The 15,106-nt window shown below is 51.9% G+C and overlaps 5 protein-coding genes across 5 annotated transcripts; 1 reads left to right on the top strand and 4 right to left on the bottom strand.

Annotated features, from left to right (window-relative positions):
• Nucleotides 1-219: 219 nt before the first annotated feature.
• On the top strand, nucleotides 220-1,082 carry BO95DRAFT_459940 (uncharacterized protein; the record flags this gene model as incomplete). The annotated part of the gene is made up of 2 exons (XM_025588694.1): nucleotides 220-752; nucleotides 833-1,082. 2 exons carry the CDS (start codon nucleotides 220-222, stop codon nucleotides 1,080-1,082), a joined length of 783 nt encoding a protein of 260 aa, XP_025446069.1.
• Nucleotides 1,083-1,685: 603 nt separating this feature from the next.
• Nucleotides 1,686-3,453, bottom strand: BO95DRAFT_511363 (sugar transporter; the record flags this gene model as incomplete). Its single annotated transcript, XM_025591430.1, has 3 exons — nucleotides 1,686-2,653; nucleotides 2,719-2,872; nucleotides 2,935-3,453. The coding sequence occupies 3 exons, from the start codon at nucleotides 3,451-3,453 to the stop codon at nucleotides 1,686-1,688; spliced, it is 1,641 nt and encodes a 546-aa protein (XP_025446068.1).
• Nucleotides 3,454-6,541: 3,088 nt separating this feature from the next.
• Nucleotides 6,542-7,097, bottom strand: BO95DRAFT_459938 (uncharacterized protein; the record flags this gene model as incomplete). Its single annotated transcript, XM_025588693.1, has 2 exons — nucleotides 6,542-6,620; nucleotides 6,685-7,097. The coding sequence occupies 2 exons, from the start codon at nucleotides 7,095-7,097 to the stop codon at nucleotides 6,542-6,544; spliced, it is 492 nt and encodes a 163-aa protein (XP_025446067.1).
• A 2,268-nt stretch (nucleotides 7,098-9,365) lies between these two features.
• On the bottom strand, nucleotides 9,366-10,028 carry BO95DRAFT_459937 (uncharacterized protein; the record flags this gene model as incomplete). Its single annotated transcript, XM_025588692.1, has 1 exon — nucleotides 9,366-10,028. One exon carries the CDS (start codon nucleotides 10,026-10,028, stop codon nucleotides 9,366-9,368), a length of 663 nt encoding a protein of 220 aa, XP_025446066.1.
• Nucleotides 10,029-12,701: 2,673 nt separating this feature from the next.
• Nucleotides 12,702-14,499, bottom strand: BO95DRAFT_439192 (proline permease PrnB). Its single transcript, XM_025585678.1, has one exon. It carries the CDS (start codon nucleotides 14,144-14,146, stop codon nucleotides 12,830-12,832), a length of 1,317 nt encoding a protein of 438 aa, XP_025446065.1. The 5' UTR covers nucleotides 14,147-14,499; the 3' UTR covers nucleotides 12,702-12,829.
• Between the last annotated feature and the right edge of the window lie 607 nt (nucleotides 14,500-15,106).

Raw genomic sequence — 15,106 nt, 5'->3', positions numbered from 1 at the left:
TTCTGGTGTGCCTGTCAGGGCCGGCACCAAAGCAATCGCCGTAACACATCGCCATCTCATCGCTTTGAATCCCAACACCCACGGGACATTCGGAAGTATTTAACCTCATCTATCTGGCAGCTTTTCGAACAGCTTTTCGAAACCAGAGCACCTCAGCCTCACATTTGTCTGAGTACCATTATTACCGATACCCAAGGTTTGCCTGGTGGGTGGACTAGCATGGTCTTTTCGTATTCGTATAACCCGGAAGATGACCCCGGGACGTTCAGCATAGCAGCATCTTTTCAACCGGCGAGACCTGCAGCCAACTCAATGCTTGGCACAAGTGCTCCCCCACAACACCAAGATCCCACGGCTCGATCCTCCGAGCTCACTGCCACGCCAACGTACCTGAACCCCTCGATGCAATGGCATACGGCCCCCCTCGGCACGGCGCTCTCTCCCGGCGCGGTGCCCTACCTTGTTGACCCATGGGGGACCCATACGCATCCTTCGCTGCACACACTCGCCAGCGGCCCCAGCGGCCAAAGCATCAACACCATTCCGGCTGTCGTTGAAACCAGACGAAGAGTACGCGATCAAATCTCTTTTCCTACTCAAACCGGGGCCAGCGGCAGTGGTAGCAGCAACATCTTCAAAGAAGCCATGCCTGAGCCACCCACCTCTCGCATTCTCACCAGTAGCGGGGCGCCGGTCCAGGTATTTTTGCCCATTTTCCGTCGTCTTCTGATAAAAGAGACTGATGAGACCCGGTCCAAGCTGACTGGATTCCTTTTTCTGATGAGATTAGCAGCCAAGGCAGTAACATAACCGGCATCTGATGCGACTGAAGGGATTGTCCCAGCCGCCCGGCCTTCAACAGAGAGGCCGACCTCTGGCGGCACATCCGGTACACCCACCTTGCTCCTGGGTCGTATGTGTGTCTCTTCCCCAAATGCGGCCGGTTGTTTAACCGTCATGATGATTTGCTGGAGCACCGACAACACCCGGCCGAACTGAGTTGGTATAGCTCGGATTTGAGCGGAGAGAAGAGTGGCCTGGACCTTTTCGTTTCTGTGATCTTGATCTCGGCAGACTTTTGAGGCTATTTCACCCCGAAGATATTCCCAGATTGATGTGGAGACGTTTGATATCCCTTTTTTCGATTTCAGTCTATGATACTATTGTTCTTAAACCTCATGTCGCGATAGCTCTCTAATGCCAACGGTTTGTAGTGCGTGTGACCAATCACCGCTGCCAAAGTTGTCTTGGCTCTAATCTCCTCCCCGAGCGGTAAAACGCCGTGGACAGCTTATCCAAGGTCAGAACAAGGCGACACGCTGGGCTGCTGCGCTAACTGTGTGTTCTTAGAGGCTTCCTACGGGACGGTCCGGATCAGCGCACCGCTTCGAGCGAAACCGTATTACGTTTCATAGCATGGACAGGAAATCAAGGGATACAAGGTTTGAGTCTCGCTATCTTACGCAAGGGCCTTTGGTAAGCCCTAACGGGAATACCAGATATATCTCTCATCTCGTGACCCCTACTTGAATTATGTCTGCCGGAAACCGCTGGATAATTCGAAAAGGTTTGAACATGCATCAAGCTACCTCCTTTCACCCTCGTGGGTATGTATGTACAATGGTTGAAAAAATATGTATGCAGGAATGGGAACAATAGATGAAAAATGCACCACACGAGTAGGTTTATAGCGAGCTCAAGCGACTCACACTGGAGGCCTTGCTCACGCGATGACCGTGGTTCGCCTTGTTGTCCGCGGCCAGCGTCTGGGCGAACTTGCTGCGCTCGCGGATTTGCGGGCCCTTCCAGTAAAAGACGTAGATGGGGATGACGACCAGACAAGACAGACAGGCCAGGATGGTCGTAGCGTACTCGACGTGGAACTTGTCGCCGATGTTGGTGTACATGGGGGTGGTGTACATGGCCGCGATACCGGCCAGCAGGTCACGGCAGAAAGCATTGCCGCCGGTAGCGGAGGCGGAGTAGACACCGTACGCGGCGACCATGTAATCGACCGACGAGAGGTAGATGGCGTAGTTGGCGATACCGACCATGGCTGAGAAGATCATGGAGACGATCCACGGCACCCCATATTCCTTGCCCAGCGAAGTCCAGGCGAACCCGAATAGTCCGATTGGCTCCAGCAGCGCCAGGTACAGCAGCCACTTCAGCCGGCGCTCCGGGGGCAGCGCATCGTCGCCCTGTGTCTTGCGGATGTGCTCGTCGCGCCAGAACCAGGGGAAGTATGAGAAGTAGGCGATCACGTAGGCGACGTTGATCGGGATGACCGCCCACGCCTGGCCTAGTACCCCGAAGCCCCAGCCTTCCGAGTAGACAATGCTGAAGCCTTCTAGGAAGGTGAAGATGAGCGCATCGGAGAATCCGGATAGTAGCGACAGACAGAGGACGATCGGCTCCCGCAGGAACATGTAGAATGGGCGCACCCAGATCTTTCCGGCTTCCTTGAGGGACACTCGAGGCTTTTTCAGCTCGTTGGGGCCGTAGATGTTGGGGTCTTCGCCGGATTTGCGGCGGCGCTTGGCTTCGCGGTCTATGAGGATAGTGGATCGGCTCTCGGGCATGAAAAAGATGATGGCTTGGGTGACAGCACCGAAGATGAGCTGGATCCAGAAGAACCATTGCCAGTCCAGGACTGATGGGATGCGGTCAGTACATATTTTTTCCTCGCTACAATGCCAGACTAGGACCATCACTTACAGCGTTCGATCGGACCACCAATGACTCCACCAATACTAGTTCCGATGCAGGATGACAAAACAATGAAAGCCAAGGGAAATTGCTGTGTTTCCGCCTCGTACAGATCGGCAATCAAACCAAGAGTGACGCTACCGCCTGCCGTTGAGATTCCGCCCTATAATGATATACCTCTTAGTCGCTGAACTGCCAGTCTCGGAAACTTGGGTGAGAACCTACCAATCCACGAGCGACCAAAATTGTTCCCCAGTTCGGGGCCAAAGCAGCCGGGATTTGCCAAATGTTGATAAGAAACATAGAGAGCTGGAGGATCGGCCACCGGCCGAATTCCTCACTCCATGGCGCCCATAGTTCACACCCAATGGAGTACGTGATCAGGTAGATCATTTGTCCCGTTCGGGCCTCCTGTTGACCGATGCCAAAGGCCTTGGAAAGAGGCTTCACAGCATTAGGAAAGACGGAAGTATTGAAGTTCATGGAGACCTGGACACAGGCGATGGCCGCGAGGTACGTCCATTTCTTCCAGCGGGGCCAACAGTAGGCCAGCTTATCGTAGCAGTCTTCTTCCTTCAATTCTCGCTTTCCGTTCGAATGCAGCGAGCCAACTTCATCTTCAGCGCCTCCATGCCAGGGAGGTACGATGCGATCCCCGCTATCCTGACTGTCGCTGCCCTTCTCCTTGTCGGAGAAGCTGCTGCTCGGTGATTGTGATTCGGCCCGGCTTAAGGGGTCGACCATGATATGAGTTCTTTACCGTACTGTGTAAATAATATAGGTGTACTGAGGGAAGATCTAGTAGCAAAATTTCATATCGAAGGGGGGAAGTTCGGGGTTGAAAAAGAACCATGAACGTGGAGCGAGCGGGGCAGAGGAGGGGGAGGCGGGGAAGAAAGAATTTTTAAAGGTCGTGGGACTTTCCTAAAACAGATGAACTATTTACTCGTATATTCGTGTGTGTACATGATGCTACGTCGATGCGTCGTGCTATTAGGGCAATTGATGCGCATGCTATGCTGAACTGTGGAATGTTGTCATAGTTCGCCCCCTTCGACCTCCACCGGTTGATTCCCGTTGGTCCCGATGGGGGGTCGGGACGGCCTCCACTTGGCGGTGCCGATCCACAATTCGGTCTCCGACCAACACAGCACCACGGGCCCAGAGACGATTTCACTCTCGGCAGTAGAAAGATTGACTAAATTATGGCATGTGATGCGTTGGATTGTGTTAACATAGCAATGTTTTCCTGAATAGATAATCTAATCCTCTTGGCTGAAGAAAATTTTAGATGGTGAGCCAGGAAGTGCCTGTGGTTGTCACGACACATTTCCGGTTTTGTTGATGGTGTCATAGACACATGAGCGACACCGTAGCGTTGGACCGAGCTTCTGATGGAACTCTATGGCACTAGAGGACTGATCGTGGGCGAATAATCGTTCTGTGGAATTCGGACGGTCAGCAGGGGCAGACCCACATGGAATGCTTATGATATCATGCTTGAATTTTTATCACCAGCTCCTACTCAGCATTCTGGAAGATTTTAGCCTGCGAATCTCTTTATCAACCTGAAAAGCAATGAATGATCGAAATTAGAAGAGCGATAATGTTCAATGAGTTGACACAATCCGATCTGTGACATGTTTTCGACCATCAAGCTTGTTATCGACTTAGGGTTTCTCTCCTTTCACAACACAGTCCAGGATGGGACCGGAACCCGAGACCCGAACCGTGGTCAACCTACTGATGCGATCATGGAAAGTGACGTATCGGCCCTGCATGGTTGCGGTTAAAAGTTTTCCTCTATCAGGCACTTTCCCTGTGCTATGACGTTCTCGAGCTTCTCAGCAGCAAATTCGGTCGCAGTTTGCGGCTGTCGATAAGTGGATCGGCGGGTCGCGCATGCTTAGTGTCCCCTGGCGATCCACCCCTTGGTGGCGAGACCAGACCCTTCCCAGAATTTATCCGTGCTTTGATGATTGGCGATGTACTGAGTAAACTACATAAGCACTATGCATTCCTTCAAGACCCCAAGAGTCACACATACTAAGTAGTATACTGTGTGTACGGTGTACCGAAGTTATACCCCTGGCTTTGCATTGTACAACTGCAAAGCTTCTTAACGGTTCGGCGCAGTATCTGTGTCGGTGGTCGCGCGCTGTTAGGCTCAAGCGCAATGCTACTCTAAATAAAATATAGGTAGGTCCCTTGTGATTTCGCAACGATCTGCAAGATGTTGCGGTGGGGAAGAATTAACAGTGGTGACTGTTAACACGAGTCACCTGATTGGAATGCTAGGCTGATGCGATCGTGGTGAAGTGGCCGGTGTCAAGATACTAAGTCATCATCCGAAATCTCTGCTTGTTCATTGACAAGTAGAAGGAAATTGAGAAGTGGTGCACTCTGTAGAGTTGGCGCCGAGCATATCGCGACCTAATAGGCTCCCGACCTTAGGGTCACGATTTGATTGACCGCTTACGCAGTGATCTAGGTGTAGAGGCTTGCGCATGGGAAAATGTGGGAAGATTCTGCATAAAGCGTGAGCTGACAGCTTAGAAGATAAGCAAATATCCTTGCATATCCAAGCCACAACGATATACATTGTTAAGACAGCCACGTCGCCTGCCTCACACGAAGTGGTCTTCTTCGACGCCCATTGTCAGAATACAGATCGGACTCGTTTGCTGAGACTCTTTCCCTGACCAGAGTAGGTTTGCACTTGCCGTTGATTTAATGCTCTACAGATCAACCGGCCTCAATTTCTGATACGTCCCTGCACTGATCATGTACGGAGCTTTTCCAGGGAAACATTGAGTGACACCGAATTCACGACTCGAAAATTAGTACAATGTTCAGTGGACTAACTAAATATTAGGAGATTAGTGGTCGGTGAAATGGGGTCTCTGACTGTCTTTTTTGTGAAATGCTCTATGATGCAGCCGTGGTGTCCTCTATGTGTGCAGTACCCAGTATCTAGGCATTTGATACCATGTTCGAACTTCTAGGTAACTTGTCCGAGGCACCTCTAAGGTAGCATATTGCCGCGGCTAAGGCTCGACACCTTGTTCGAGTGGATCAAAGGGGTGAGGTATGATAGGCTGATGGGCCATGTGCCTGAGGCATTACAGTCCATAGGCATCGATGGCCAATCAAGTATCACTGCCTCAGGCTCAGAGTCATCCATCAGCGCACATCGAGTGCTGTCTGTTCTGTCAACGATCGGAAGACTAGATTTACTTTATCAAATGAGACCTGTACTTACTCTTCTGGGACTACTCAATACTCTGCTCCCCCTCAGGGTAAGTGAAGGGACCATGATAAGTAATCCTAATATACTCTTATTATATTTGACACTTCGTAGATCAAACTCTGTTTGTGCGTCAGCCGTGCTAATAGTCGTCTGCTAGGTAATACCATTGGCAAGAGACAGCTGCTTGTACACGCCAAAATTGCGGAAACATGAAACAGAGTATCATGAATCTGGATTCCAATGAAAAGCACCTAAGGAGATTCAATGAGCAGGGTTAGTATCGATACAATATATTCATATATCCATTGCAGACTTCGTATTTCGGGATATCTGAGTATCTGTGGCTCACAAAGACTCACTTACTTCGATGCCCAGATGTGGGTAAACTCTACCATGCTGATGATTCGCTCACATTCTCTCTAGGACCGGAGAAAGACTGTACATCCTTCTACCGACCATTTCGGGCCCGGAAAACCGGTGCCCCGTATGAGAATGAGCTTTCAAATTATCCTCCTCTCGTATTTATGGGTACAGTCACGGTTTTGGTGCCCATAGTATAGCTTCAGCGAGGTGTGCATGTCCTCAATTTGTCTCTTGAGATTCCATTTTCTTCGGGATTCGGTTGTACATTCGCAGTATGAGCATTGATAAATGGTTGTATCTGTGCTTCTATCATTAACGGTTAGTCAATGGCTATCGGAAAAGCCGCATGATGCCAAGCTCACCTGCGACCGTGTTGTGCAATAGCAATCTGACCATCATCATAAGCGTTCGCTGCGAAGGAGCCATCAAATCGCAGTCTCTGAGAAAGTTGAGCAGAATTGACCTGATTGGTCGCCGTCGCCGTTTGCACAATGCAACTAGAAGTGGCTCCACCCACATACGAGACTACTTGTGAGCCCCCCATATAAGGCATAGATCGCATCGTGTCCATTTCAATCCCAAAACTCTCCGCACTCCATTGCCAGTCAAGGCTGGTGAGGCGAGGATCAATCGTCGCTGCTTGGTTGAACACGTCTTCATTCAACACTTCTTTGTTCAATACCTGCAAATTCAACTTCATGTTCTCATCGTAGGCATTGGAATGGTGAGTATCGAGGCACAGCAGGCTTGAGGAAGCATAAGAAGTAGGAGTCATCACCTTCCCTCGTCACGACCTACTACTTGAGCTACAAGCTCGACTAAAATTGATGCTGCAAAAATCTATCTCTGTTGAGTGTGATTTATGAGGTCGTAAAAACCACTTTTCAGCTCCTGTGGCTTACTTTTCGATTTATGGGTGACATCTTACCATAAGACAAGGGGTGAAAGATAGTAGTTGCCGCTCAGCGACGCTCCATACACGTAACGAACCCAACGGGTGTCAATGAACCTCGAGCGATGATTCGAACACGAGCCTTGTCTACGTGAAGTGCTTTGCCAGGATTTTGCGCAGCCAGTGACTCCGGTTTACCCGCGGTTAAAGACGCGCTGACGTGCTTTCTCACACCAAGCACGCCCGCCAAGCACTTATTTATGAAGTGACGCCTCAACAAGCCTCGAACTCAACCAAGTACACAGGAAGGTGTGGCTGGGTCCCCAACCGCCTAAAAATACTGCACACTTCCGGCTTTCGTGGGATGAGTCTATAGCGCAGAAGTATAGTATCTTGTAGCAACACAAACTATCCACTCAACGAACCCTTAAACACAAGGTAAACGTGAGATAGCCAAGTTCCAACTAGGTCTCATCGGCACTAGGTACTCACGTGCTTTGTCAGTAAAACAAATTTTGCTACGATGGAAAAAGACAAGTCCCACCAGCACTAGCGTCTGCTGTCCTGCAGAGTGGACAGTGGATCACTCATTGCTCCTAATAGGTTATGCAGTCAACCTCAGCCCATTTGCAAGCATGATCAGACTCTAGCGTGCCGGCCGAGGCTTCGCCCGTATGTGCAGTGTGATTTACCGTATCCTGTGACTCTGGCCGAGAGTTAGATACCTCAAGAGAGCTGAAATGAAGAGAGTTGCACGACCTGTATCGATTAGGGGAGAAAAGAATACCACTAGTGCTGATGTCAAAATCTCTGAGCTAGTGGGTTGTGTAGTTCGTTGGGGACTATATTGCCTGTATTTCTTCCATGCAAGGTACTGTACGATCTTGCTTTTTATATTCCCCCAAAGTTAGGCCATCGAGCGCCGCCGGCGGTGGGGGGCCCAGACTCCATAGCAACAGGGCCCCGGGATCGGCTATTAGCGGCGGTTCGTTGGCGCGGCGCGGATGGACCCTCCTTTCCCGTGTCACTCACCTAATCTTCGGTTGTAGCCTGATCTTATACTCAGTAAAAAGCACTTGTTTTCGCAATCTCTGAGTTAGACCCAGCCAGCTACAGAGCTCTGAGATGCGAGTGTCTTCCCTGGGGCTTGGTGATGCGAGGTACATCTGTCGGCTCGATACGTCCTTTTGTCCTGTCTCGTGCTTGTGACCATGCTGGAGCAATTAACACTCCCCCAACAATTGCCTAGCTTCCCGTATCCCAGTGGATCCATATGATCAGGCACCTGGTAGATGGCAGCTCCATGCACCGTCGGATAACCCGCTAGACGGGACTAGAACAACGGCACTCTCCCACATCGACATGATCCTCGCGATGCATCGATTTACTCCTGACCCTCGGGCGGCGGGCACCCAGCCCCGGTCATGTGATTGCCCTCCCCTCCCTTAATATTTTTTTTTCCGAAACTCTCGCCATTCTTTTGACGTACATCACCCGCGACAGCAATATGATAATTGGACGTGATCTATGGAGATTTTGAGAAGTTTTAGACCACCTTGACCCTACAAAACGATGGAATACAAGTCTTCCCCGGGTCTCCCCCTCCCCCCCCCCTTTTTTTTTTTTTTTTTTTTTTTCCTATCAAGGTTGTAAATAAGCCTTCTATAGTTGGCCGATCTCCAGTTGTCTAAACTAGGTTTGCTGATGATGGTAGTTTTCACCTTCGGCAGCCCGCCTGACCGCCCCATCCCTTTTATCGTCGGTGACGTCTGAGAGGTACAATGATGTCTTCAGCCGAGGAAAACAGCCCAGAATCTGCAGTAGGCTTGAAAAATGAAGTATCATGAAGATATGATCAATAAGAGACTACAGCAGTGAAAACATCTATGGCAACATCTATATCATAGACTAAAGCAAGAACAGCAAGAACAAGAACAACAACAACAGTAGCAGTCATGATAACAACAGGGATATTTCTAATGACAATCATAGCAACGACAAGAACCAAAACCAAGAAGACAAATAATGACAGCAACCAGAAACAGTGGCAATAGGTATGCACACTGCTCCCCTACCACAGATGGCTTCGATCTCAAGGTACACAAGAAGAGGATCTAGACACGCCGAAAGAAAGGCCATGAGCGAGGGACCCTACTGCCTGTGCATGCGCATTGCATGGTCGTGGCGATTGTCGTTGCGGTTGAAGAGTTCGCCGCATCCTTCATCCGGGCAGCGGTAAGAGCCCGGCCATAGATGAAGAGATTTGATATGTCGCCAGAGGTCGAGTGGCCGGTTGAAGGTCGGGCGAGTACCGCAACCTCTCCAGTTGCACTGGACGGGGCTGGGGGTTGACCCGGCTCTTCCTTTGCCGTTAGCCGTGAAAGATGACCGGGGGATGCAGAAGGGGGGGCAACTGCACCTATCGCGATGCTCTGCGGCGAAAGCCGGGCGGGCAGTGTGCCTGCTACGAGGCGATGTGACCTGGGCGCCAGGTGACTGTTGACCTGGAACATGTCCAGCAGAGGGATAATGTTGTCGGCGAAGGTTGCGGGTCGAGCCAGCGCGTTCTCTCACCTGGGAGGAACGTCCAGCGTGGGCTGTCGGCGAATTCAGAGGGTGCTGTTGGCGATCGAGTTGCGGATCAATGTGTGCCGGGGTATGCGCCATGAAGTCGTAGTTCTGCATGGGGTCAAAGTCAAACCAGCCATGTCTCTCTCCCATGAAGTCAGCCCACTCTAACATTGCTTCCTCGAATTCGGAGTAAGAAGGAGGGACAGGAGTCCTTTCATCCGGGTAGTTAGAATTATCAGGCATGTTGATGATATCTGGCCGTGAGAACTTCTGCTTGTGAGATCTTCAAGAGATGTATTGATGGTCGAGTCGAATGTTTGGGGACACTCAAGAGACACTTTATAGTTTCTTTTGTCAGTGAGATGAGTCGAAGCGCGAGCCCAGGAACGCCCGCCGCCCAGGATCGAAGAAGCAGGGGAAAGCAGGCGCGTGTTGAACGGTACTGACTCCGATGTTGGAACTTAATTCTTCACCCATTGACGGACCAGATTGGCCCGGGACGGCTTGGATCCTGCTAGAGAAGATTGATCGTCGCGGTTCTTAGAGATGCCTTCAAGTTACCCTTCGGATGCGCAGCACGCCGAGGCTTGTTGGGCGACCCTTTGGAATGGTATCCGGCTGCCAGTGCAGCAATGATCCAATCGGGATGAAGCTGTTCAGGTACTCACATTTGAAATGTGGAGTCTTGAGCAGAACTCATGTACACTATACCTAGGACATTATAACCCGCTAGGCTGCGGGTGATTGGGGTTGTGCATCCTATCCCTGCAGCTGTTCCCAGCCTGGAGCCCGCCTTTGCTTACTTTAGGGGCACCCACCAATCTAGGTAGGGTATCATTCACCGCCTGGCGGGGGAAATAACTTTGTCTGGCCCGTGTTCAGCGTCGTTGTCATTGCAGGGCTACCCGTTGCAGAATTCAATCCGCCAGATGCAACGAACGATACGCATGGGCCTCCAATGATATGGCGCAAAATCTAGCTTGTCACTGATTTTGTCAACGCCGGAACAGCCGAGCCACAAAAGGCGTTGGTCCAAATTGCGGTCGCATGATCTCGGTAAGCCACGCGGTCTCATTGCTCTCATGGCTCTTTTCTGAGAGTACTGTTTTCTCCAGATTATCATTCTCTCTCCGGGCCCAGCGTGATCGGAAATTAGTCTGTTAGGCAATTGTCTCGTGACTTGCTTAGACGCCAAAGTAGATCTACAATTTCATCGCTTACCTAGCTTCCTAGCTATCGGAGTACTGTAGAGTTGGTATCTTTTCCTCTATATTCCCAGGGCGCACTGTCACTGCGACTGCTAATGCTGGAAAGTGAACGAACAGTGTCACATTTGGAAATGCCCGATCTCCGCCAACAAGAATCTGAGGGGAAACTCCCCTAGGTTATAACAGTCGAATGATAAGATGTGTGCACTAAGGTGTAGTTCCCGTCTCGTAGACATGATGGAGAGGGGGAGATGGAATGCAATTTACCGATAAAACTTTGTTTTCTATGTTCCTCTCGCATTTTCCCACCAAGATATTGATTCTTTGATAAAAAAAATAAGAGGAAAAAAAAAAAAAAGAATGTTCGGTACCCGGATACCAGCAAGCAAGTGTGGGTTTGGCAGGGTAGATAGATGATGCACACCGCTCCTGCGGGACCATAAGAGATCTAGATACATGTCAAGAAAGTGTACGAGCTTAGTTGGTTGACAATGAGACGTCTCCACGGTCCCGCAAAGCTCAACCCATGCTACCGACCGTCCGAGGGAGAGAGCCTGCATCTTCGAACACTCGGCACCGCCTCAGTCCAGGCGACACTCCCACACGATACAGACCCCTGTCGCCTCGAGACTCCAGGGATCCCCGTCCGCAAAGGGTCATCATAGGGCGAGGAACTCGGGAGGACATGCTTCTAGACCTTTCTCCAAAGCTTACTATGCGTATAAGGGTTTGTAGTGTGGTCCAGCTGGAGTGAGCAGTGAGGCAGTGCCCAGACTTCAAGTCCATCGTGCAGAGCCTTGGCGTGGATGGGTTGCATTGGCAAAATCTCTCCCCAAATCACTCCGATCAAAGGCCCATCGGTGTTGTTCCTGGAAATGAGGACTGGCTCCCGCTTGGGACCCAGACCCGGCCTTACCTAGCAGAACCTCCCATGTCTGGTCGTCAAAAGAGCCCGATCATCATAACCGATCATAACCGGATATGCTAGCGTGCGATGAATCGAAATAACAAACCGTAGAACGATAGGGCGGGTTGACAGATCAAAGCGGGCCAGCCCTGTCAACAAAGCCAAGGTGATAGAACCAGGTCGGCCGTAGTCCACTTTTTTTCTTTGTTCCTCGAACATGAATTGGACTGAGTGTGCTCCACATTGAAGCGGATCGGGTGTCTTCAATTGAATATGTTGATGATTAGTAAGGTTGTATCCTGGTTAAAACAACCCAACCACTGATATACTATTTCAATAGCGCTTTGCTCCGAGAACGTCTCCATGGAACATATTTAAGACCCACCGCTAAAGGTACTTATCTGTAAATGTGAAATCTGTCACCAAGGCACACCGAACACATGATTGTAACAGACCTGAAGGGCGCAGCAATTGGTGGAAGAGCTTTGATAGGTTGTAATTTTACCCACTAACAACCCAGCACAGCGCAACCACGTTGCCATTCTCCTATGGTTCCCAGTCCCCGGTCCCAGAATAGCTAGCGCAACCGTGGCTCTCGTAGGTCTAGCAAGAACTTATAAATTATGAAACCTGCACTGGGTTTTGCCTACGGAGTAAAGTCAAGACTGAATAAGCTATGGAGTCCAGGAGGATCCCTTGTTTCCTTGCATCAAATGCTAGTACGTTACCCATCATGACAATAACGCATATCCGAAAGAGCCTACCCTATAAGCTCAATTCATATTAGGGAACTCTTATTGACTTCAGTATTAGATTTCGCGGTCTCTATCTCGACTTCGAGGATGACTATAGAATATGACCATCCACCAGCAAAACGACCGCTCGTCACCCCACCCACCAACCCATCCTCCTACCCCCGTCCGAAAGGATCACTCAATCAGCACCCGTAACTTCTGCGCCCACGTCTCCCTCGGCCGAGGCGGACGCTCCGACTCCAGAATCTCCTGCAGCCCAGACACCAAATCGACCTCAGAGGGTTTCCAGGCCCACGGATCGCGACGGAAGACCACACGATGCCCGAAATACAACAACACGAACGCAGGGATGCCGATGTACGCGGTGAAGAAGTTACTGGCGGACCACTCGGACGGAAAGAAGCAGGTGAAGCCGTTGATGAGGGCCAGGAACACCGAGCCGACGAGGCCGACCCACATGCCGTAGGGCTGCAGGCGCGAGGCGTAGGGCTTCTCGACGCCCTGGGCCTTGACGGCGGCGTCGAACCGGAAGTAGACGATGCTGCAGCAGATCCAGGAGATGAAGCCGGAGGTGTTGGTGAAGTTGATGAGCCAGTTGAAGACGGTGTAGCTGCCGCTGCCGACGGCCATGTAGGCGAGCAGGGCGAAGAGGGCGGAGACGCTGACCGCGAGGTAGGGGACGCCCCAGCGGTTGCAGGTCTTGAAGATGGTCGGGGCGTTGCCGGCGACGGCGAGCGAGTACAGCGAGCGCGAGGACATGTACAGGAACGAGTTGCCGGCGGACCAGGCCGACGTCAGGATCGCGGCGTTGACGATGCTGTCCAGCACGGGGATGCCGGCGTTGGAGATCGCGACCACCCAGGGGGACGAGCTGGCGTCGGTGCCGGTGCCGTTGATCAGCTGCGGGGCGTTGGACGAGCAGATCACCCCGATGGCGAGCGCGCCGAGGATGTAGAAAATCACCAGGCGGTAGATGTAGCGGCGCGCGGCCTTGGGGAGGTTGCGCCGCGGGGACTCCATCTCGCCGCCGCTGATGACGATGAGTTCCGGCGCGAAGATGAACGCGATCGCCGACTTGACGACGCACTGCAGCAGGCCGACGAAGCGGCCGGCGTCCCCGTGTACGAGGTAGGTGTTCATTGCGCCGGGGTCCTTCCAGTAGTGGAATCCCAGGCGCTGGCGGTTGGGCCCGCCGCCCCAGAAGAGGATGAAAGCCAGCAGCAGGAGGCCGACCAGCGTGATGATCTTGATGCCCGCGAACCAGAATTCCGTCTCCCCGTAGAAGCAAACGGGCAGGAAGTTCAAGAGGACGATCACCACCAGCATGATCGTGATCCAGACGGCGAGGTTGACGTCCGGGTGCCAGTAGTCGATGACCATCGATGCGGCGACGATCTCATAGGGCACCAGGATCCCCAGACTGTACCAGTATAGGTAGCCCATGGCGAAGCCCAGACTGCGCGACACGTAGCGGACGGAGTGGTGGGCCATGGTTGCGCCGTGGGTCGGGAGATAGGCCCCGACCTCACCGAGGCCGGTGACGAGCGCGTAGACGAGCCCCGAGATGAAGATGTATCCTAGCAACAGCGACAGGGGGCCTCCGATGTGTAGCGCTTGACCTGATCCGACGAAGAGGCCGGTGCCGATTGTGCCTCCTGCAAGACATGGAAGGTCAGCTCGATGATGCAGTACTGTGGTCGTGGCAGCAAAACAGACCTAGCGCCATCAGCTGGACATGGCGACTCTTGAGGCCACGCTGGGTGGGCTTGTAGCGCTCATCGAACAACTCTCGCTCGATCATCGTCCCGGGCTTAACATCCATGGTCGCAACTTCTGGGTCAGGGCGCGAGGGGGTAACCCCCGATGATTTTTAATGGCTGGCCATGATGATGGCGGACACGTTAGATGGGAAAAGAGAGAGATCAGAGGTGAGATGAGATGGTTAGTTGTAAAGACAACCGGGGGAAAATCGGTAGACGCGCATTTCGAGTGACGGAGTACTAACGTCGTGCGACCTCACCGATTATAAGCGTGAGATCGTAAGTTTTCTCCAGCCCATGAACTGAGCCGTTGGTCAACCTTGGCGACAGTGAATTTGCGAGATTGTGACGAGTAAGATGAATCCCCGCAATCAGGACGGATGTAACACAGAGAGAGGCTGTGTGAGACGAGCCGATAAGAAGATGCGGGGAAGCCCAATCGGTCACTGTGTTGGCTTGTGAGAGGTGCGCCACAGTCATCACACTAACCTACTTCAGCGTCGCTTATCTTCCTTCCAAGTTCCAAGTTACTTCTCATAATCGTCAAAGCAGGCAATTTCTAAGGCGGGCTTCTGGAAGGCTGAATCCCTCCGTCGCATGGCTGGCGCTGCCCATCCACGTCCCCTGGTGGCCTGCCAACCCGCCAGTCCGGTCTAGCATGTTGTTGCGCATCTTATCTGTTCCTAGCACT

Source organism: Aspergillus brunneoviolaceus (genome assembly GCF_003184695.1).
Source record: "Aspergillus brunneoviolaceus CBS 621.78 unplaced genomic scaffold BO95scaffold_8, whole genome shotgun sequence".
Taxonomy (NCBI): Eukaryota; Fungi; Ascomycota; class Eurotiomycetes; order Eurotiales; family Aspergillaceae; genus Aspergillus; species Aspergillus brunneoviolaceus.
Note: the sequence above shows the minus strand (reverse complement) of the source record. Positions and strands in the feature narration are given on the sequence as shown.

Coding starts and splice junctions, on each gene's coding strand:
- BO95DRAFT_439192 (XM_025585678.1), bottom strand. CDS start 14,146: ATGGCCCACCACTCCGTCCGCTACGTGTCGCGCAGTCTGGGCTTCGCC.